This window comes from Misgurnus anguillicaudatus, chromosome 12, assembly GCF_027580225.2.
Source record: "Misgurnus anguillicaudatus chromosome 12, ASM2758022v2, whole genome shotgun sequence".
Lineage (NCBI taxonomy): Eukaryota > Metazoa > Chordata > Actinopteri > Cypriniformes > Cobitidae > Misgurnus > Misgurnus anguillicaudatus.
In genome coordinates, this window is record NC_073348.2 from 39,749,086 (window position 1) to 39,772,500 (window position 23,415).

At 38.0% G+C, this 23,415-nt stretch overlaps 3 protein-coding genes across 8 annotated transcripts in view; 2 read left to right on the plus strand and 1 right to left on the minus strand.

Moving 5' to 3' along the window:
* The window catches only part of zfyve16 (zinc finger, FYVE domain containing 16), a 23,145-nt gene extending 15,006 nt beyond the window's left edge, over positions 1-8,139 (minus strand). For all 3 annotated transcript variants that reach the window (XM_055207447.2, XM_055207446.2, XM_055207445.2), the window contains exons 1-4: positions 7,994-8,139; positions 7,120-7,221; positions 4,665-6,604; positions 3,069-3,165 (exon numbers count right to left, since the gene is read on the minus strand). In XM_055207447.2, the coding sequence (XP_055063422.2) occupies positions 3,069-3,165; positions 4,665-6,604; positions 7,120-7,189 (2,107 nt within the window). In that variant the 5' untranslated portion in view covers positions 7,190-7,221; positions 7,994-8,139. The remainder of the gene's footprint in view (positions 1-3,068; positions 3,166-4,664; positions 6,605-7,119; positions 7,222-7,993) is intronic.
* Positions 8,140-9,691: 1,552 nt separating this feature from the next.
* On the plus strand, positions 9,692-19,615 carry marveld2a (MARVEL domain containing 2a). 4 transcript variants are annotated; one of them, XM_055207441.2, is made up of 9 exons: positions 9,692-9,826; positions 12,096-12,155; positions 12,259-12,362; positions 14,662-15,824; positions 15,924-15,959; positions 16,324-16,475; positions 16,562-16,733; positions 18,147-18,197; positions 18,944-19,615. In XM_055207441.2, the coding sequence occupies exons 4-9, from the start codon at positions 14,712-14,714 to the stop codon at positions 19,061-19,063; spliced, it is 1,644 nt and encodes a 547-aa protein (XP_055063416.1). In that variant the 5' UTR covers positions 9,692-9,826; positions 12,096-12,155; positions 12,259-12,362; positions 14,662-14,711; the 3' UTR covers positions 19,064-19,615. The 4 variants fall into 4 exon arrangements, with proteins under 4 accessions (XP_055063416.1, XP_055063414.1, XP_055063415.1 ...); XM_055207439.2 differs by lacking the exon at positions 12,259-12,362 and having other exon boundaries at positions 12,096-12,186; XM_055207440.2 differs by lacking the exon at positions 12,259-12,362.
* A 739-nt stretch (positions 19,616-20,354) lies between these two features.
* The window catches only part of oclna (occludin a), an 8,887-nt gene continuing 5,826 nt past the window's right edge, over positions 20,355-23,415 (plus strand). Inside the window, exons 1-4 of the mRNA XM_073874602.1 lie at positions 20,355-20,493; positions 20,900-20,962; positions 21,221-21,884; positions 21,980-22,147. Of these exons, the coding sequence (XP_073730703.1) occupies positions 20,901-20,962; positions 21,221-21,884; positions 21,980-22,147 (894 nt within the window). The 5' untranslated portion in view covers positions 20,355-20,493; position 20,900. The remainder of the gene's footprint in view (positions 20,494-20,899; positions 20,963-21,220; positions 21,885-21,979; positions 22,148-23,415) is intronic.

A 23,415-nucleotide genomic window follows, 5' to 3' on the forward strand; every position in this document is an offset into this window, starting at 1 on the left:
CGGCAAACGCAAGCTCGGCCTGTCAAACGCGTTGAGAGATGAACGAGGTCGTGTTTAATGGCTGCCCTGGGCTGAAGGAGGTGACGACAGCTACTGTCCTCTGATGCCTGAAGATGAAGAATGTGTGTCTCTCACTATTCCTTTAAAGCGAGGTGTGAGTGTCACATATACTGCACCAGGTGGGTCCTTATGCCCATCACACACAAAAACACACAAACACACATTCAAGGACATGCACCAGTGCCCTGGCTCCACCCAGCCCTGCACCAAACCCTGCGAGAGCTGGCTGGTGACTCGCAGATCTGACGCTGTGTGATGAATGTCCTTTTTAATGTGCAAATGGACGGCACGCTCGGCCACACAGCACGTGCCAAACGCTTTTATAGACCGTCCGGGACAAAACACATAAAGCCTTGATCTCCTCCATTAAATCAGCCCTTGAACAATAAAAGCACGTCAGACGTTTCATCTAGAAAAGTTGGTGATAAACCAACTTCTGATATCAGAGGACACCTCGACCACTTCACTTAAAAAGCACACAAGTGCGGCTTATTGTACAATAACAGTACATCGCATCTTTCAATTCCTTTAAAAGTGATCGTATAAATCCTATGAAGATAGGAAATAAAACTTCATGGATCTCAAGTGTAAAAAGATTGTGGGTTCGATCGCACGGTATACAGTTACTGATACAAAGTATACCCAATGCATAATCATTTAGAATGTATGAATTCAGTTAGGTGAAATATTGCATAAGAGGTTGTGATCATTGTTGTAATTTTGCAAATTTTTTAAAGACCTCAGGCATCACATATAATCTTTTATGTATTTACCCAACTAGAACAGCTATTCACTAAAGATATTAATGCTTAAGTGCACTATTCCTGAGCCAACAGCCCAATAATGACGTCCTAATCTTGTGTAAAACTCGTGTGATAGATCTTATTTAGTCCAAAACGAGGCTGTGAGGGATGGATGTCCAGAGCGTGTGCTTTAAACCTATTGTTTTGTATCAGGATGTTGTTCATTCAGCCATCAAAACAAAAAATACATAATTTAACAAATTTCCACAGGACCTCAGAAAATGCGGATTGTTAAAATTAGAACAGACATATGACCTAATTTGAGATGAGAATAACGCATTGTGTACATAATATCTGCTTTGTTATTAGCCTGTTGGCTAATCGCTAATTTCTCATGTTGTAAACATGTTTACTTTTCTTTAAAACACCAATATAGTGCAACAATACACAATTTTATGACAACAACTACGTTTACATCTCAGTTTGTATAGATCATAAGAGTTTGTCCCATGTATTTTTCTCTGTTAAGTTTTTTCAAGACATTGACTTAAAGGTGCAGTGTGTACATTTTAGTGGCATCTAGTGGTGAGGTTGCGAATTGCAACCAATGGCTCAGTGCACTGCTCACCCATCGCTTTTGAAACGCATAGAGAAGCTACGATAGCCACCACCAGAAAAATGTCATTATCAGAGACAACTTTGTCCGTTAAGGGCTTCTGTAGAAACATGGCTGCACAAAATGGCGACTTCAACGTAATTTTAAGGTAATAAAAACATAATGGTTCATTAAAAAAGGTCTTTATACACCCCTAAAAATATAGTTTTGTATATTATTTTGCATTTCTGTCAAGAGATCCTTTTAAAAATTACACACTGCACTTTTAACAACGTAATTGACTTGATAACAAGCTATTTACGTGATAGTTCTTTGTGCAAGTATTGTTTGAGGTAAAACCCCAAAGTTGTGTACAAATGTCATTTCATTAGAAATGAATGCTGCTTCTGTTGATTCCGGTCAATGTGCTTAAAAAACTTAACGGAGAAAAGGTTTTAACTTTTTCCCTACCACTGACGAGTTAACTCGTCAATTAAGAGAAAACACTTCCCTGCCAATGACAAGTATTTCCGGCTTTTCCACAACTTATACAACCCGGAAGTAACGCCTCATATGAGAGAGTAAGAACTTTGTGTATGTTTTTAAGGATCGCTCTGAATGGGATCTCTATCAGAAGTCTTTCACAATAATGCAATTATCTCAGCTTTTTGCTCAAAATTTGGTGTTTTTTAAGAAACCTACCCATATTTGAGAGGTGATAAAAAGAGAATTGATGAAGGTAGGATGAAACGTTTTTTTTTTTTTAAAGCAGAGGGTCTGTTCTTTTTTTTATTTGATATATTGCATGTTTATATATTTTAGGAAGAACATTTTCAGGAAGGCATTAAACTTTTGTGAAAATCATGAAAAATGCTTGCGCTGGCTGGCAACTTTTTAAAAAATTGCCGAAAGAGTTAGCGTATTCATGCATTGGGTTTTTTGTAATCTGTATGAAATTGAGATTACTTACTTAAAGGACTATATTAGTGTGTTAAAGAAATGCAAGCATTAGCACAACATTATAAATTAGTGAGTAGCCAACAGGCTAAAAACAAAACAGATTTTATGTACACAATGTGCTGTTCTTATCTCAAAATTAGGTCCCTTCTCATTTTAACAATACATAATTTTTTGAGGTTCTTCGTCCTGTGGAAATTTTTTAAAATGAGGTATTTCCTGTTTCGATGGTTGAATGACCAGCATCCTGGTACAAAACAGTAGGTTTAAAGCGCATGCTCTGGACGACCATCGCTTTGGAACCAACATGGCGGCAGACTGAATAAATCGAATTGGTTGGGCTGTGTCAGGATGCTAAACCAAACAGGGCAATGTTTTAAAAGCACTTTTAGAGAGGATCAACTTACAATTTAAACAGATTACTGCATGTTAAACAGATTAAATATTTCCACATCCAAAACACGGCACATTCCACCTTTAAGTATGTATAACAGGACAGCACTTGCACTACATTGGTGGTTTATATCTGCATATCTTTCTATGATATGTTATGTTTTGATCTTGCGATTGTTAAATAATTTCTAACTAAATGTAGTAATTAATGCTTTTGAAATAATCCCAACTTCTTATTTCTAGTCAGACACACAGAATGCCACAGAGAATCAGGATACGGCAAACATAGATACGGTAAATGACAGTAATTTCCCACTCACCTTTCTGTATGGTAACATGACAGATGACGCAGACCCTGGCCTCCTTCTCCAGATACTTCAGTCTGCATTTACGGTTGCAGCAGCCTGCGCAGTACACCTGCAAAGCAGACGGCATTATTCACTCAAAAATGACTAAAACCCAGAGAATGTCTCCAGTGTCCTTTTACCCATTTTCTTTACAGGCCAAATGTCTCCAGAATAACATTTCATTGCAGCTTTTCGAGCAAGAGGGAAACTGTATAGGCACTATAAATACACCCTGCTGACCTAGCAAATCCATTTCTATATTTAGCACCTCCGGGGAAGAAAAAAGCATTCAATGACGTCATGATAACAACAAAAGACTTCACACTGATACATACAATTTATGCTTATGCTGTCTCAGGGTAACAGCTACGGTTTTAAGGCTTTCCTGAAGATATAAATAAAAACAAAACAGCAGGACTGTGTCACAGACCTTTGCTTTAAAATGAAGCGACCTGACTGCATGGTAATTCATTGATTCACATTGCGGTTATTTTCCATTCACCTTCAAAAATCAGCACAGGGCAAGCTACTATAAAGTCACTTTCACAACTGAAGCAACATGAGATGCTAATTTACTAATAAACTTAAATCTAATTGGATGTGCACAACATTTGACCTCATTTTTAAATGCTTATGAAAGTAACTGTAGCTAAACATTTCTGTATTTATGCCCTAGGCTTCAATGGTTGCGTGGCTGAATTATAATTATTATAATGGTGTATTCTGTTTGTTATTGATAATAAATACAATTAACAGTCTCTTATTAAAATGACAATATTCACACACCGATTTTATCATTAAAAAGTTATTTAACCGTAACCTCAATTATATTCCGCATCATGACATCACGCAATAAATAGGGCTGCTTGATTGTGGGCAAAATCATAATCATGATTATTTTGGGAAATATCATAATCACGATTATTTAACACGATTACTCAGTGACTTAAGGGGGTCGCACACCGGACGCGCAGCATCGAGCCGCGTCTAGGACAACTCGGAGGTATTGTACACCGGAAGTGTACATTAAATAGCGCAAGCTTAGTTAGATAGCGTCTACTTCAAAATACAAAATATACGTAAGCAGAAAATGTTAATCGTTAATGATTTAGGACAAATATGATGTTATTTAATGTTAAACTATGTGAGTGGCGCGACAGGGATTTGAGCAACTTCCTGAGTCGTAGCTAGCTGGGCGCCGCGAACAGGCGCCACCTGTTGGCGCCGGTGTGCGTATACTCATAGAAAACAATGTGTTCTATTTTTTTTAACGGATCGGCGCTGTGTGGCGCTGAGCTGCGCGTCCGGTGTGTGACCCCCTTAAGGCTACACATGTCAAAGCAGTGGTGCTTTCGAAGTGCCTTACAAACACATCGGTCCAGCAGAACGCAATTTGTATCTTAATCGCACAATAATTGTTTTACCTCGATTATCTTGTTTTTGTAATTGTTTGAATCAAAATTTGAAAATCAGAAGCGATTTATTGCAAAGCCACGTGCAACAACATCAGACACATTATTCCATAAAAAAAAGGTACGACAAAAATATTGGAAACGTTTGAACGCTCACCTTCCCACATGCCCGGCAATGATGTCTCCTCTTGGTAAAGGTGAACTTTTGCATACAATTCATGCAGTTAGGAGCTTCAGAATCAGGCACCCAAGGCGGCTGCTTCGAACCAAGACCTTCATCTGTTTTCCTCGGTTGATCCAGAGATGCTTCCCCATCTTCCAGTGGTTCTCCTGGGTAAGGCGGAGGCTCCGAGAGCTCATCGTGACCATAACTGTCATCGTATTGCTGATAAGAGGGCTCTTCACAGTTACTTGCAACCTGGCCGTGAGATTGTGAAACCTGCGGGTCGGTCACGTCTGCTTCGGGTTGGATGGTTTTGTGTCTTGCTGATGGGGGCCGTGCGGTTTGGTTGGACAATTGCTTTGGTCTTGCTCCTCCATAATTCAACTCTGGGCTTGGACAACAAACCGACTGAATCTCAACAGGGCTGGTTATGTTATCGTGATTAACCGCCGGTGTGGAGTCTCTTATTGGGCTACTGTCCTGAGAAGAAGAAGAAATATTTGAACCTTCACTCTCTTCCAAATATTGAAGCGATCCATCGCTCTCAGGCGACGCGAAGGAATCTACTTTGTAGCTTTGCAATTCCCCGTCTAAAAAGGCGTCACCTTCCACATTTCCGTTAAATTCTGAAAAACCATCATCTACGAGATTTTCCGCGTCAGGGTTGATTTTCACGCACTGACCCATCAAAAACGCATCAAGCTCCTCATCCGTAACCATCATTGTGGCCTGGTCGCTTTCAGGAAGATAATCATTAGCAATATCATAAGAATAATTTGGGCTCTCTCCATAAGGAGAAGAATCTCTACGTTTAAGTCTATCTGTTGGCGATATCGTGCGCTTAAAATTTCTCTCAGGGTAATGACCCGAGACAGCAGATGCTCCTTCTGGGTTAGACATGATCTGGACTAGCTCAGGTTCATCTTCAGGTGAAGAATCAGGTCTGAAGGAGGAGAGCAGATTGACCGGCTTTTCTAACGGTAGATTTAACTCTTCATCCTCCTGAACGGCTGGTTCAGCTTCATCTTTGGTTGCAAGCACCGTTGTCTCCTGAGGGTCTAACGATGCCACGAGAGATCCACACATCGAAACAGCCATGGGCAAGCAGGACAAACTAGGTTCCTGCTCAGAAGAGGGACTTATTGGTGCATGCTCTGAATTTTCGACACTGCTGTCTTCAGAAGGTCGACTATCAGGCTGGAATGAGACAGTCCGCTCATCATTGGCTGCTAAAATTTGCTCCTCTGAAGCAGAAGAACCTGAATTACTGAACACTTCCTCATACTTGGAATTGCATGGAGGGCAAATCTGATCATTAGAGTTTGACTCTTCAGGACAGTCTGACTGTTTGCTATCTAAAGGCATTATGGGACATGAATCGCGAAGATCAGAAATCTTGTCTGGAGCCGCAGGCAATATGACATCCAGTAAGCTGAGGGAGTTACAAGCTGTTTCAGAGTCACGTTTCTGTAATTCACCATGGTTGGGGTTTGAAATGTCTTCTGGACAAGAAACAACTGGACTGCTGAAGTCCACTAGCAGCACCTCATTAATGTGTGTCTCGGTAACTTCCTGTTCTTTGAAATCTTCACCATGACCATCGGTCTGCTCGAGGTTAGCAGACCCTGTATCATTAACCAGGTCACACACAGGCTTTAATAATCTATCCGGACAAGGAGGTGCTGAACTTTTGATGCCTCTGCTGTCAACAGAGGACAGGAGGTCTACACCTGTGAGAGGTCTCTCGTTTGAATATGAATCTTTTTGGTTTAAAGAAATACTCTGTGATGTTATTCCATAGTGCAGACTACTGACATCAGGGACAGTTTGAGAGACAGTGTGTTGCTCTGGTATTAAGCAATGAAGGCCGGTGGAGACCGAGGAGTCCGAGCAGGAAGGGCTTGCAAATGTGCCGGATTTGTTTTCAAGCTCATCTGAAATAAAAAAAGACAACATTACGCTCATATAGCACTTTAAGCTACAATACAGCATTAATACCTAAAATTAGTAAATAACATTTCAGATAGATACATAAAAGACATTTACACTAGTCAACAAACTTTGTTATATAAATTATTTATAATTTTATTATATTACATTTTTAAATGCAAAAGAGCTGATAAAATGCAAACACTGATCCCATAATGGTGTTTTTTGTCAGTTATTTTCTCTCTCTTTCTCAGCACTAAATAGCAGTGCCATGGTTGGATAGTGCAGATTAAGGGGCGTATATCCCCTTCTGACATCACAAGGGGAGCCACATTTCAATTACCTATTTTTTTCACATGCTGGGTTGATCTTTTTCATATTTTCTAGGTTGACAGAAGCACTTGGGACCCAATTATAGCACTTAAACATGGAAAAAGTCACATTTTCATGATCCTTTAAAAGGTCAAATGTATTACTGCCTTGATTTCTGTTTACTCCAAAAGAGCAAAACATTACTAACCTGCATTGAGTTCAAAGTCATCCAAAAGCTTGTCCAGGTCACAGACAGCAGCTTTAAAATAGCTGTCCATCCTAGGAAGATTATGATCCACCTCACTTACCCCTGCAACAAAAAAAATTTGATCAAAACAAGAATAATTTACATAAAATCATTATCCTACACAGGGCACTGCACAGACAATAACGAAGAAATAGGCACCAGTTCTCAAACAACCTAATATACTAAAATAAAAACAAAGCATATGATGTTCAATGTTATTGATCATTTATTTTCAACATCAGAAATTACAGTAACATTTCTCTCTTTCTGAATAGTTTTGATATGGCAATGATACAAAACAAATAATACTCATTACAGTAATGTAAATTATAAATACTAAAACAGTAAATAGAAAAATACACATTTCATCTTTCACTAGGCAAGTAAGTTAACTATTGTATATTATTAGCCTATCTAGGATTAATCTGTAATATATAGTTTCGAAAATGAATATTGTCGAAAGAGCTGTGTTTATTAAATAACGTCCATTAAATTGATAATATATTTATTACTAATATTTAACTACACTTAAGTCGATGATGATAATAACCCATATTCGTGTCCCTATCTTGCCTACTCACTGCACTTTGCTCAAATACTAAGAAATCACGTCTTGTCAAACATTTCAGCTAAAAGTAATAATACTTACTTAACCTCATATTTACACTAGTAAAATACTCAGTAATGTATTCTTTTCATAAAGTTGTCTTTAGCTGTTCAGCTTTCATCTGCAATCTGCTAGCTAGCTTAGCCTGCTAGCCGTTAACATCTGATCACACAAACACAAATAAAGCTCAAATCAGCAGGATGTTCATTTGAATAATTCATTCGCTACCTTAATATGTGTCATAGTTCAGTCGGTGTCTTCCGTTGAAGGGATTTAATACTGTACTCTTTCACTGTTAGCCGCACGCTAATGTTTTCTTCTACCTCAGTAAATTCCACAGTTGTCTGCGCGAGACCATTTCAACCCGGCGCGAGACGCACCGATCTCTTAAAGGAGCCGCAGGATTATTTTAACTTTATTATAATGATGATACAACATTATTAGACCACAGGACACAATCTTGATTTGGACATTTACATTAAAGCTGAAACAGTACGATGTGTAGGCCTATAATAATGTGCAGCAAAATGTGTGGCAAAATAACTAAAAAATAATACTTTTTCAAAAAACATAATATGAGTTATAAAATAGAATAAATGTATTTGAAAATTTACATTTACGTGAAGTTTAAAAAAAGTTAATTTGTGCATTAAGTTATACATTTTGTCAGTATTTTTTTTTCAGTGGTATGTGGAATTGAATCATAACCTTTTGTGCGGATAACGAAATAGACCATAATGTCAGATGTATAAGATACAAGCATTAAATTCATTAATGACCATTTTACTTACAGGAAAGTTATTTAAATTCATAGCTAATCATAGAAAGCAGGGTGGCCTTAAAGGGATAGTTCACCCAAAAAGACAATTCTGTCATCATTTATGAGGATTGTTTGAAACCAAAACGATCATAAGCCCCATTCACTTCCATTGTAGATTACAAGAATACTATGGAAGTGAATGAGGCTCGTGATCGGTTTGGTTACAAACATAAGACATTCCTCAAAATATATTCCTTTGTGTTCATCAGAACAAAGAAATGTATACAGGTTTGAAACAACATGAGTGTGTGAAAATGATGACAAAATTTTGATTTTTGGGTGAACTATCCCTTTAAAATAAATGTTTGTGTACATCTTGTTTCTGTCCAAATGGTGTGATGCAGAGAGGAAGAGAAAGAGACAAACAATGACTCTCAGATGACATGCAAATACACCAGAAATCCAGATAATTGAGGAACTAAAGAAGAATACAGAGAATTTATTAATGGCAGCACATATATATATAAAAAAGGGGGATGTACTGTGAAAATAACTCTTGTTTATTTAAAGTTTTTTTTTTAGCAAAATATGCTCATTATATCCATGCTAATGATATATAAATACATCAACCAAGTCAAACTAATTCAATACATCAACATATTGTTAAAGTATTACAAATAATGCACCATTCACATTATTGTACACAATGTGTACTTATTTTAGTTATTGTAAACAAAGTGTGAAAAACAAGGTCATGAGTTTTCAGGCGTATTACGTCATACCTGTCAATGACACAGATTATGTAAATACCCTGAAAGTATCTGTGCTGACATTAGTCACCAGTTTCAGCCAGTGAAATCATAGCCTGCAAAAGAAGTTTCAAGTGTAGAAACAAAAAAGCACAAGTGTGTTTGGCCGTTTCCCAATCCGATACGCTGTCGCCTGCGGAGGTCGCATATGGAGGCTGCATACGTCATCGAGTTTGGTTTATTTAAGTTAAATGAGCATAAAAGTCGCAAGTCATAAGCATATTACAACAATTTATGATAAACTAAGAATAAAAGTCAACTTTATAATTGTTAATATTCTGAAATATGACGTATGCAGCCTAAAAATGCGACCTGCGGAGGCTGCAGCCTTCAGATTGAGAAACGGCCTTTATCTCCCTCTTCAGGTAAAGTCTAAAGTCTCTGCTGACGTCACACACAGGGATCGGCTGCGTCACGTGGTACAACTTTCCGATCCTGAGTGTGTGTTCCGAAAAAAATGTGGAGAAACAAAAACGTTTTGAAAGTGGAAAGGTAAGTCCAAACCATCCTTAAAGTTCATCATAAGTCTTTATGTTCTTCTACTGACGCCTCTGAACTAGGATACATTTGTAAGGATCTGTTATTTGATGTTTTATTGTATCCACATCTGTTTGTCAGTGTTGTTGTTGTACGGTCGTTTATTTCCACCTTATCAAACATTTTCTTGTGTTTTATGACTTCATATGCCATACGTAAATGTCTGCTACGCTGCACGAGGCGCGTTTACTTCTCATGTGTTACATTTTAAATGTTGCGATCTGTTTGAATGATTTAGTTTTGATGCTTGGTCACATTTAAACAGGAAATGTAATATGATATGAAAAATGCACAAAGTAATGCATACGGTAAACTGCAGTAAAATACGGTAAAATGCAGTAAAAGAGTTTTTGAACGTTAAAATAGTATATATTATATTATATACAATAGCATAGCCTACTACAGTTAAGTCATTATAGTTAATAAGACTAGTATACATAAAAATGTGTAGTAATACTAGAGACCAAAACCAGGTATCAGGTAAAAAATGACACACAAAAATATCATAGTACATGACCAAGATACAGTACCACATTAAATATCCATGTTTCTGTGACATTACAATGTCATAAATCATAACACTGCCATGGTAGTTTTTGTAACAGGGTGTAGGGGAGCGCAAAGTGCACAAAGTAACGCTTTTTGGCTTTGGCTTCATCATTCAAAAAATATTTAAGTTAGATGAATCATTTTTTTACACAATCTACACACTCATCTCTGCTACAAATGTCACTTAAAGTTTGTTTGTGTGACGTACCGTTATCATACAATTACACAGAAAGTGACAGGAGAGCAAATGTTACCCCATAGGTGGGGTTCATTGTATCAAACAGAGGATTTGTTGTAACACCTGCTAGAAAATGCAGTTATCGTTTTGATAAATAGTTTTTACATTGTTTTCATTTCATTATCATTGTATACCTGATGCTTCATTGTAACACTGTGTGAAATTTTTTCAATCTCAGCTATCAGTTACTAGGAGTTGCTGACATGTTTTAAAGTGGTGTTATGTTTTAGGTAACAAGACAGTGATTATTACACAATAATATAAGGTTGGATTTGGTGACTTACACACCCAACTCAGAAATAATAAACATCAGATAAAGAAATTTACTTGCATGCTTCCAAAACATTCTTTGTTCAATATCTTAACCAAAACACAAAAGATCTTCTGACAAAAAGCACAAATTACTTTGCCCTGTAGAAATATGTAAAGTAGCCTTGTTACAATTAAAGGATTAGTCCATTGTCTTTAAAAAAAATCCAGATAATTTACTCACCACCATGTCATCCAAAATGTTGATGTCTTTCTTTGTTCAGTCGAGAAGAAATTATGTTTTTTTAGGAAAACATTCCAGTATTTTCTCATTTTAATGGACTTTAATGGAGCCCAACACTTAACAGATTTAATGCAGTTTAAACTTGCAGTTTCAACTGAGTTTCAAGGACTCTAAACGATCCCAAACGAGGCATAAGGGTCTTATCTAGCGAAACAATTGTCATTTTTTGACAAGAAAAATAAAAAATATGCACTTTTAAACCACAACTTCTCGACCTCACGCAATACGTCGTCACGTCAAGAGGTCACGGATGGCGAATGCAAAACTACGCCCCAGTGTTTACAAGGGTGGAGAAAGAGGACCGTCCCGATGTTGTTGTATGTTGAATGATACTAATTAATGTCTTTGTGTCAGTTTATTGTTTAAAATGGTCCGCAAATGTGCGTTTCATATATGTAACACGTGACCTTTCCACGGCATTACGCAATTACGTGAGGTTACGCTGGCACGTCACAGGACTGGAGATAGACGCAAAATTGTGGTTTAAAAGTGCATATTTTTTTATTTTTCGTGTCAAAAATGACAATCGTTTCGCTGGATGGGACCCTTGTGCCTCGTTTGGGATTGTTTGGAGTCCTTTGAAACTGCAAGTTTAAACTGCATTAAATCTGTTACGTGTTGGGGTCCATTGATGTCCATTTAAAATTAGAAAAATCCTGAAATGTTTTCCTCAAAAAACATAATTTCTTCTCTACTGAACAAAGAAAGACATCAACATTTTGGTTGACATGGTGGTAAGTAAATTATCTGGATTTCTTTAAGAAAATTGACTAATCCTTTAACCCCGCGTTAGTTTGTGCCCCGCTCACCACTACATGTCTTGTCATACATAACCTGTGAATTGCTTTTATTAAATTGCATTATTTTTGTTTGTTGTTTTTCAGGCAGCTTAATTTATCTACTGTATAACAAATGAAGTTTACTTCACTGAACTCAAGACCAATGTAAGTCTTGCTCAGTGCCTGCGTGTGAAAGGTATTCAATAAACACATTTGTTTGTTTCTCTTGTTGTTTGATATTTGTTGTTTTATTCTCTTGTTCTGTTAGGTAAACTATGCATAAGGAAGAACATTGAAGATTGTTTTTCTTGTTTTATGCCGTTGAGTTGTTAATATCAGTCGTTTGATTACCCAATCAGACATCTAGCACAGGCATGTTTGTTTCTGTCCTCCGTGGTTCTCTTGGTTCCATTTGTGTCAAATGTTTGGGTTGCGGTCGTCTCCCCTGTGGGTTTAGAGTTCACACCATTAATACTGCATTTACCGCTGGGTTTAGGTCATAGGGTTGGACCAACTGATCTGAGAAGCACCAGTGTCATAAAGATCCTTATAGATCAATTAATATGAACATTTATTACACGGCCCTGTGGAATACTTAATTGTGATTGGTCAGCTGTGACAGCTATCCCTAACTGTGCTAGTTTCATGTGTCTTATGGCATTTCACCATCTCCTTTCACTCACGTTAAATAATTTAAACTCAAATCAATATTTCATGTCCATGTATTTATTCAGTGGCTAGCCGTGTAATAAGTAGGTAATTTATGGTTAAACACTCAGTAAAACCTGACCACTGCACATTATTTGGGTTTTTGAGACACTGTTGCTTCTTAAGATGCTGAATGTTGTAGCTCATCACAAGTAGTGATTATTTGTGATAAAGGTCTTATATTTTCTGTGGAGAAGGGTATGTCTTGCTTTATCTCTTTTTGGCATCTTTTCTCTTCTGTAGAAGGTCATTTCCTATGTCATAACTTGAAAGTTATCAGTTATAAAGTATATATTATTTAGAAATTATATTATAGTTGGTGTCATATTATATAGTATATTTCCTAGCTCACAATGGATGCCTGGATTAATGCTTTGGATCGGTGGTTCTCAACTAGTTTTATTTCTGGACAGATCTTACAATAAACATCAAGTAGTGAACCAACACTATACTTGAAAAGTAAACAAAAACTTGCATAATATTGTCAGCATTTCCTCATTGCAAGTGAACACTTATTAAAGAGATAGTTCAGCCAAAAATGAAAACGTTATTTAAGAGTAAATAATGACAGAATTTTATTTTTTGGGTTAACTATCACTTTAAAGAGGCCATGGCATGAAAATCTGACTATTTCCATGTTTAAGTGCTATGATTGGGTCCCCAGTGCTTCTATCAACCTAGAAAATGTGATAAAGATCAACCCAGTAACTTAGTTTTGGTAAACCATTCTCTACAAGCACATGAGAAAATAGGTCGTTGAAATTTGTCTCTCCTTATGATGTCATAAGGAGCTCTTAATCTGCACTATCCAATCACAGCACTGCCATTTAGTGCGGAGAAAAAGAAAATAATTCACAGCAAAATTGAGTTTCAATTGCAACAAACCGCTCATTAAAATGGCACATTTTTGCATACACCTAAAGTGGCAATTTTAACATGTTATAAAAATTATCTGTGGGATATTTTGAGCTAAAACTTCATATATGTGCTCTGGGGACACCAAAGATTTATTTGACATCTTAAAGTCTTGTGCCATGGCCCCTTTAACTCTTTCCCACCAGCGTTTTAGAAAAAGTTGCCAGCCAGCACCAACATTTTTATGATTTTCACAAAAGTTTAATGCCTTACAGAAATGTTCTTCTTTAAATATATAAACATACAATATATCAAATGAAAGAACACACCATCTGCTCTAAAAAACAAACAAAACAGTTTTATCCTATCTTCATTTTTTCATTTTTTATTACATCGCAAATATTCTGTAGGTTTCTACAAAAATACAAAATTTTGAGCAAAAAGCTAAGATAATTCCATTTTTGTTAGAGATCAGATGCAGAATAATGATAAAAACATACACAGACTTTTTAGGGGTTGTGCACACCAAAACTTTTAAACGCGTCTGAAAACGCCTGGACAACACCGAATGTCAGCTGTTTTTCAGCTGAGTGCCAGCTTTCTTCAGCTAAGCGCTTTGGTAGCTCTGATACGTCAGCTGTGAGCCGGTTGGTTGCTGTGATACTTGTCCCGCCCCACCTCCACTGTGATTGGACGGCCGCGTGAGAACTGACATTGACGAGCGGAGCTTTTCTTCCAAAGTTGAACATTTTTCAACTCTCTGTGCTCAGCAATTGAAAACATGCGCCGGCCGTGGCCGTAAAAGTTTTGGTGTGTCCAGCCCCTTACTGTTTTTGGATCAGTGGATACTTCAGTGTGTTATAAGGTGGGTCAGTGCGCCACCCAGTGGATAATGGCGGAAAGATGGATTGTCGTAAAAACTTGTAATTGACGAGATAACTCATCATTGGCAGGGCAAGAGTTAAATATAGTGATCATTTTGATATCGTAACCCTATTAGATCGACGTGATCAGACTAGTTGAGAACTACAGGTCTCCAAGAGCTTAAACCAATTTGTGAATCTTTCTTGCTTCTATTCTTATACCTCTATACGTAATGTTTCCCTAGGGATAATTGCATCTTCCGCAGAGGACTTGGCTGGACGTCGTGTCCAGAAAATGCCTCACAACGGAGATGTGCCCAACGGCTCGCTCCCGAGTCTTCATAGCTTGGATTATCAGAGAACACCTGAATTGTCTCTTCGCTCTGAACATTTCCCACCACCTCCCCTACCGCACCAACCACCTGTGGGGCCCGAGTTTGACCCCAGCGGAAGTGAAGACAACGACGATTCGGCCATCGACATCAAACCTGTCCATCGTTTCATCCCAGACTCATGGAAGAACATCTTCAGGTCCAGCAGTGGAAGCAGCAAGTTAAAATCCATGTTTGGGTCAAGCAACAAGAACTCCACCACTGAGGGCGTTCCCTGCACTCCCCCGCCGATTCCCGGCTCGTACCGCGACCCGTACGGAGGTTCCGGGGGCAGTTATAACTCCCGTAAAGAGCATGAAGCCATTCTGTTGGGCGAACCGTTGGAATCGGTGGACGGCCGTACCGTACACACAACTTTGACTTACGCTGAACAAGTCGAGGAGTACAACCAGCGCTACGCTTATATGAAGTCTTGGGCAGGACTTTTGCGCATTCTAGGTTGTGTGGAGCTGCTTCTGGGGGCGGCGATTTTCGCCTGCGTTTGCGCTTCCATTCACAAAGACAATGAGTGGTATAACACGTTCGGATACTCACAACCTGGCGGAGCGTACGGCGGAGGTTCTTCTTACGGAAGTTACGGGGGAGGTTACGGAGGAGGGTACGGTAATGCCTACTACACTGGACCCAAGACACCATTCATTCTTGTGATTACAGGCCTGGCGTGGATAGTGACTGTTATCTTGCTAGTCCTTGGCATGACCATGTACTACCGAATGATCCTGTTAGATTCAACCTGGTGGCCTTTAACCGAATTCTTCATAAACCTGGCCCTTGCGGTCCTGCTCTTGGCTGCCGGTTGTGTGTATGTAAATGACACCTTACGAGGCGGCCTTTGCTACTATCCGTATTTCAATAACGGCATAAACGGTGTGTTCTGCCGCACCGAAGCCGCACAGACGGCTGCCATCATCTTCCTCTTTTTTACCATGATTGTGTACTTGGTTGGAGCCATAGTGTGTCTGAAACTGTGGCGACACGAGGCAGCTCGGAGACTTAAAGAACGCCACGGGCATGAGGTGAGATTGATGAATTTTTCATTGCCCGTGTCTAGATTTGTTCTAAATAAATAAACTGTAGTTATAACATCTACCGAATCTTCTCCACGTGTTTTGCAGATGCTGCCAAGAGATTCTCCTGCAGCAGTGCCCTTGGCAAGTGTTTCATTTTGTCCCATAATGCATTGCTGCTCTTTAATTTCTCAATTAAATCAAATCCCTCAATAAAGTTACTCACCAATGTTACCCAACTAGTGCACTTGTCTGAGGTCACATTATTGATGCATTTAATCCAGTTGCCTTTTGGTAACCATAACCAAGTCGTAGTATAGACATAACACAGGATATGTGACCATCATTGATTTTAATCTCGGACATGATCAATATAATAGAGATACCAAGTTTATATTTTCATAGAATGTTCTTTACAGTATGTAGGATGATTTTATGTTTAATACAGTAATCACAAAAACTTGGTTTTTGCTGATATTGTAGCACTAATGTTGTGTCACTGTGGTAGGCTGTTGATGGATCAAGGGAGTTGATTTCTGTCTCAGCGCCTGTACAGAATGCCTCCATGGCCGCCCCCGCCATCTCCAAGCCCAAAATTGTGAAAGGACACATTCCAGCTGGACACGCTCCCAAACCTGTGATCATGCCTGACTACATTGCGTACGTACCTGTTTCACGATCACGGATTTTGGAAAAATAAACAGTAGTTATTTTTGTTGATGATCTCATTGTTGTTTTTTGTTTAGTAAATATCCAACCATCCGCACCGATGACCAGCGAGACCAGTATAAAGCCGTCTTTAATGACCAGTATTCTGAGTATAAAGAGCTTCATGTGGAGGTTCAAGCGATACTAAAGAAGTTTGATGAAATGGATGTGATGATGCGTAGTTTACCTCAGAACCCCACAAGTCAGATGGTATGTTACTGTTTATACTATACATACAATCTTTATTTCTAATACCCTGTATGTCATTCAAATGTTTCTTGCAGTTGGTAAAACACACTGGTCATTATATATTTAGGATTTAGAAAAACATTTATTAAACAGTATTAAACTATTTGGGGTGATTTTTCGGACAGGGCTAGTCCCAGAATAAAATGCATGTTTGAGCTGCCTTAATTTAAAAACATCTTGCACTGACATATCTTAAAGGAGTTATATTCTAGTTTTTTTAAGATGTAAAATAAGGCTTTGATGTCCCCAGAGTACGTGTGTTAAGTTTTAGCTCAAATAACAATATAGATAATTTATTATAGCGTGCTAAAATTGCCACTTTGTAGGTGTGAGCATAATGTGCCGTTTTTGGGTGTTTCCTTTGAAATGCAAATGAGCTCATGACATGCAAACACTGATCGCCATAATGGTGATTTGTTGAAATTAAAACTCAATTGTGCTGGCGATTATTTTCTCTCTTTCTCTCTGCACTAAATGCAGATTAAGGGTCGTTATTTTTGTAATAATGCTGCGTTTCAGGCAACCTGTAACACGTGTTTTTCCAACCTTCTACCCGTGAAAGTGCACTGGAACGGCAGTCAAACCTGTGACTTTCCACCCGTGAACTCATACTAGATCGATGTACTCCCAGTTCCGAGTCGTAAGACGTGGTTTTGAAGTCATGGTTTACGGGGTCAAAAACCTGCTTTTTTGGTGCGTTCACACCAGCTGCGGTAGAGGTGTCAAACGCGAGTGATTTCAATGTAAAGTCAATATAAAGACGCGTTGACGCGCATCTGGATATCTTGTGGCGCGAATGAGCGTTGCCGCGGGAAATGCGCGAGTTGAACAATCTGAACTTTGGCAGACAAACTCGCCGCATTAACCAATTCAGGAGCTTGCTCTAGTAGTGACGTGAATACAGGAAGTGAGCAGAGTCGCAGAAGCCCCTCCCATGACGAGAATTTCCGCGTGAATGTCTCGAATGACTAGAAGAAGCAAGTAAACTTAAAATGTTCAAGCTTCCAACTACACGCGAATATCACGTTTTTGCCGTCTCTACCGCGTCTGGTATGAACCCACAGTAAGACTCACTACCAACGTCTTAAAACAGGCAAAATCTGGATTACCTATTTTTTCACATGCTTTTTTTAAATAGAAAAAGTCTGATTTTAATACTATGACTCCTTTAACATATATGAGTGCCTTTGTTTTGCCTCAAACACAATCACTAATGTTTTTTTGTTTTTTTTGTATGATATGTTTGTCAAAACTGCTTGAATATCCTAAAATAACTATTTGTAGTATTTTTTTTTCTCAAAGTGAAAAGTGAAGCTTCTATTGGATTGTTGTAGTCATGTAAGAAAACAAAAAATCTCTCAATGTCTCCCATAGGAGCGTGATCGTGTTAACAAAATTCTTCAGGAGTACCAAAGGAAAAAGCTGGTAATTGCGTTATATATGCTTAATCTGCCCCAATATTCATAAATATTTGCAGTTGTTTTTAGTGGAGCATATGATGACCTGAGAGATGATATCCCAGCAGCCAGTGAAGTGCTGTTATAGCATTCATACCACACAGAACCTGTATCCTGCAGAACAACACCGATGACATCACAGATTTACACTCGGTCGGAACGTCTTTTATTTACAAATCCACCGTATTTTTATTTATTTATTTAATTATTTGATTATACTTTACAGTGTGGCACTGTAAGCTCTGTTTAACCTATTTTACGAATTCAGCAGTGTTTACCCCAAATCGGAAAATGTGAAAAAATGGCCTTCCAACAGGGCTTGTGTGGGCCTGTAGGTTTTGTGTAGATCCTGTTTGACAGATTTACAACACTGAATGCTTTAGGAATTCTGATGAGTGGAGGAAGAGAGGAGATTGTTTAGGAAGGAGGGGGTGGAGTTTGTTTTCCTTACAGAATCTATTGTGTCTTTTAAGGGGAGGAAATAGCTGTCCACCAGATCCTCAGCTGATTCTCTGTAAAAACACTTATGGAGTGACAGACACATTTAAATATAGAAATACATTTCTAAATTATTCTTCTCTGTGTGTACAGAGTACAGGCATCCCACGACTATTAACAAGTGACATGAGTATTAACAGTTTAGCTTGTTTGGTGTAATATTTAAGCCTCAGACTGTACTATTTATCTTTTTATGTTAAACTTTTCCTATTTAAGGATCCTTCATTTCTGGAGAAGAAAGAGAGATGTGAATACCTGAAAAACAAACTTTCCCACATCAAGCAGAGAATTCACGAATATGACAAAGTGATGGGCTGGAATGATGGCTACGGCTGAAACGGACAGCGCTGGATTTTTACTGGAAAAAAATGTTAATTTTATGCCGGGACACTGAACGTGATCATCCCTAAACCTTCAGAGCCACAGTCGTGTGGATGGTATTGCATATATTAGAAACACTATTGACATGAGGTGCATATGCTACTATTAAACTCTCTCTGATCTTCATTACTGAATAAAAACAACATCTTCATGTTTAATTTCGTAATGAATTGCCTGATGTTTAAAGAAATGCTGTGTGATTCTGAGCTCAACATGTGTATATATGCAAATGCTTCAGTTTCTGTTTACTACAAATATTTTTTATTGACTCATTTGATATATTTTATGCAAATGCACTGTGTTTATCTACAAATGTATTGATTTTTTAATGAAATTATAGCTGTATTATAATATCTGAACAACCACTTAACTAATTTTAAATGCAACCTATAGCTTGTGCTGTGCATGCATTTTGAATATGTGATTTAAACACTGAGATTTTATGCAAATGCTGTTAAGAGTGAAAAGTCCGAACATTTCATGCACATTTGTTTATATTGACTTAATTTTTTAATAAAAAGGTACTTTATTATGAAAACATGCTTTGTTTGTTTATATTTCAGACTTGATGTCAATGCTTTAAGTTCAATAAAGTAAAAATACATTACAATTAGTAGTGCAATTCTAAATAATATGATGATTTGCAATTTTCTAAATATTTAAGAACTCGTGTAGTGATAGATAAAAACATTTATAGGTATTTTTCTGTAAAAGTACAATTTATAATGTTTAAAGACTAGAAAAATCTGTCAAGTTGCTTCACTTTACATGAGAAATATAAGTTGAGTTATAAGAGAAAAAGTTATGAGGGCCTAAGTGAGCTGCTTATAAAAATGTCAATTTAAATACGGCTCTCTATCTTTTTCTGCGTTTGAGTTTACATAGGATCCATGGAATGCGCTACTGCGCAGATCTTTCAGTGTATGACATCATGATTCCGCGAGAGCACGGCTGTTGATTCGCTCTCGCGATAATTTAATTTCATACGCCTGTCGGTCTGCGGGGGCGCCGTTTCTTAATCTGAAGGCTGCAGCCTCCGTAGGTCGCATGTGCAGGCTGCATACGTCATTCAGTTTGGTGTATTTCAGTTAACTAAGCATTACATTCGCAAGTCAAAAGCATATTACAACGATTTACGATTAACTAAGAATAATAGTCAACTTTATAATAGTTAATATTCTAAAATAAGGCCGTCTTGATGACGTACGCAGTCTACAAATGCGACCAGCCATCGCATTGAGAAACAGGCGAAGTGCGCGTATGTGTGCGCGCGCTCGTGTGTGAGTGGGAGGTGGTTAGTTAGTTAAACGGCAGGTTGTTTGTCTCACCTGATTGAGGAGTGAAACACCCGGAACATTACAGCGCGCGAACGCCCTCACAAACAGGTAAGACTGAAACTCTAGTATAACTTTTATTTGTGTTTCATGTTGCATTACTTTAATTCTGTTAAAGACTTACTGATCTAAAGAACTAACTAATCGAGTAATTACTGAGATTTAATCCAGCTAATAAACAAACAACCAATCACTGTCTTTACTGTCAAGTGTTTCGTTTTATTTAAATCGGGAATTATTTGTTTCTCGTTTATTGTGTATTTCTCTTAAATATTAAAACGTATTACATTTTATACTGTGATTTGCGCACTAATAATAGTTATTTTAAAGACTTCTCTGTGTAATGAATAAAATAATGCGTCATTTAATTCGTTTAAAATATTTTTAACGTAAAGCACGTGATACTATTTATTTTTATTCTCATATGTATTTACTCAGTCTTTTGTCTTTCATGAAGAATGTCTTCGGGACCGAAAGGGAGTCCACCGCCCTATGATTTTGAGCAGGGTGATAATGGATAGTAAGTATCGAGTTTCTCTTTGCCTTGTGTTAAATAAGCAGAAGACAAACAAAAATCTCACCAACGATGTTCACACTGACTGAAACATCTAAACAACTTCTTTAAAGAGTATCAGACATCTCTTAACAGATTAATAAAAGAAAAGAAACTGAAACATGTAACCTTGTTTACTGATCATTTGGCCAACACCTCAGTTATCAGTTGATTGTATATCATTGTGAATGTGTTCTTTAACTCTCTGCATCTTTCTGTCTCCAGTAATGTTGTACCCGAGCCTGCGTACTCGTACTACCCCGACGATGAGTTCCAGCACTTCTATCGCTGGACGTCTCCACCGGGCATCATCAAAATCATGTGTGTCCTGTCTGTGATCTGCTGCGTGGGCATCTTCGTATGCGTAGCATCGACTCTGGCCTGGGATACGGATGCTGGAGTGGCTGGATTTGGAACTTATGGAAACAGCTATGGAGGAGGAGGTTATGGAGCTGGGTATGGAGGTGGTTCTTATGGAGGTGGCTTTGGAGGAACTGGCTACGGAATGGGAAGTTACGGGGGAGGCTTCGGTTACGGTATCCTCGGCTCTCAGAACGACCCCAGGCAGGGAAAGGGTTTTATGATCGCCATGGCAATCATGACCTTCATCGCTCTTCTCATCATCTTCATCATGATCATCTCGCACCATAGGTCAACCATGGGCAGGAAGTTCTACTTGATTGTTATAATTGTTAGTGCCATTATGGGTTTCCTCATGTTTATTGCCACGATAGTCTATCTGGTCACGGTTTACCCGATGGCCCAGACGACCGGCTCGGTACAGTTTAACCAGGTCTACGCCATGTGTGCTGCTTACCAGCAGCCTCAGATGTCCGGTATGTTTGTCAACCAGTATCTGTATCATTACTGCGTCGTGGATCCTCAGGAGGTGAGCAAGATTTTTCTTCACATTCTTTTTTGTTTACGATATGAATAATATGATTTTGTGTTCTGAACTGACCGTCCTCTCTCTCTGTTTCTCAGGCCATCGCTTTAGTTTTGGGGTTTATAGTGACCGCAGCTCTTATCATCATCATGGTCTTTGCCATCAAAACCCGTATGCGGATCAATTCTCATGGCAAAGACAACATACTGTGGCGTCGTGTGAAGGAGATTGAAGATCCCAACTCTCCTCCGGATGTGGAAGATTGGGTGAGCTGAATATGTTGGTTTATTTTTCATAGCTAAGACAACTTCAGTTTTGGCTTGAAATCCATTAAGAGAAACAGTAATGTTTACTTCTAACAAGGGTTGAAAAATTCCAGGGATTTTCAAGGCTGGAAACATTCCATGGGAATTAATTGGAATATATTGGAATTAATGGGAATATTTAGGAATTAATGGGAATATATTGGGATTAATGGGAATATATTGGAATTAATGGGAATATATTGGAATTAATGGAAATGAATGAGATTTAATGGGAAATTATGGGAATAAACGGGGAATTTAAAAAAATGCAGAGTTGCTTATAACAGGGAACTTAAATGTACTAAAAAAAAAAAAAGATTTTGCCGCATAATTGTATAAGATATAGTTTATATACATTTCCCTAAATTTCCAATTAATTCCCGTAAATTCCCATAAATTCATGTTTAGTTTCCAATTTGAAATATTTCCAAAATTCCCCAGATAAGTTCCCATGGAAAGTTTCCGGAAATGTACTAAAATCTCAACCTTGGATCAGTCTAAACATATTTGTGTTTAGCCGAAACAATTGAAATGGAAAGAGAACGACAGAAGAGATCTTTTGCTCTTTATTTTCAGTGGTGTAACGATTACTCAACATTAGGGGGTGGTTTCCTAGACAGGAATTTGTTTAAACCAGGACTAGGCCTTAGTTAAATTAGGAAATATAACTAGTTTTAACAAACATGACTTACTAAAAACATTACCTGTGTGCATTTTGAGGCAAAACAAAGGACACTGATGTATTTTAAGATATGTCAGTGCAAGTTGGACAGCTCTTACATCATTTTATTTTAGTCTAGGACTAGTTTAATCCCTGTCTGAGAAACCACCTATAGATCCTATAGGAGAGTTTCCCAGACAGGGCTTAAGTCTAGTATCAAACTAAAATGCATGTTTTAACATATCCTAAAATATTTATGTGCCATTATTTTTTTTCTCAAGATGAATGCCAGTAATATTTACTGTAAGGTATGTTTGTAAAAACTACATAAAGGTCTAGTCCTGAATTAATCTAAACCCTGTCCTGTGGGGTGGTTTCCCGGACGGGTCTTATCTTAGTCCAAGAATAAAATGCATGTTTGGGCTGTCTGAACTGAGATCAACATGCACACCAATAAGTTTTGTTCTTGCAAGGTATGTTTGAAAAAAATAACTTGAATGTTCGTATATAACAAAGGTCTAGTTCTTGATTAATCTAAACCACCGCTGTAATAGATCCTTTAATTTGT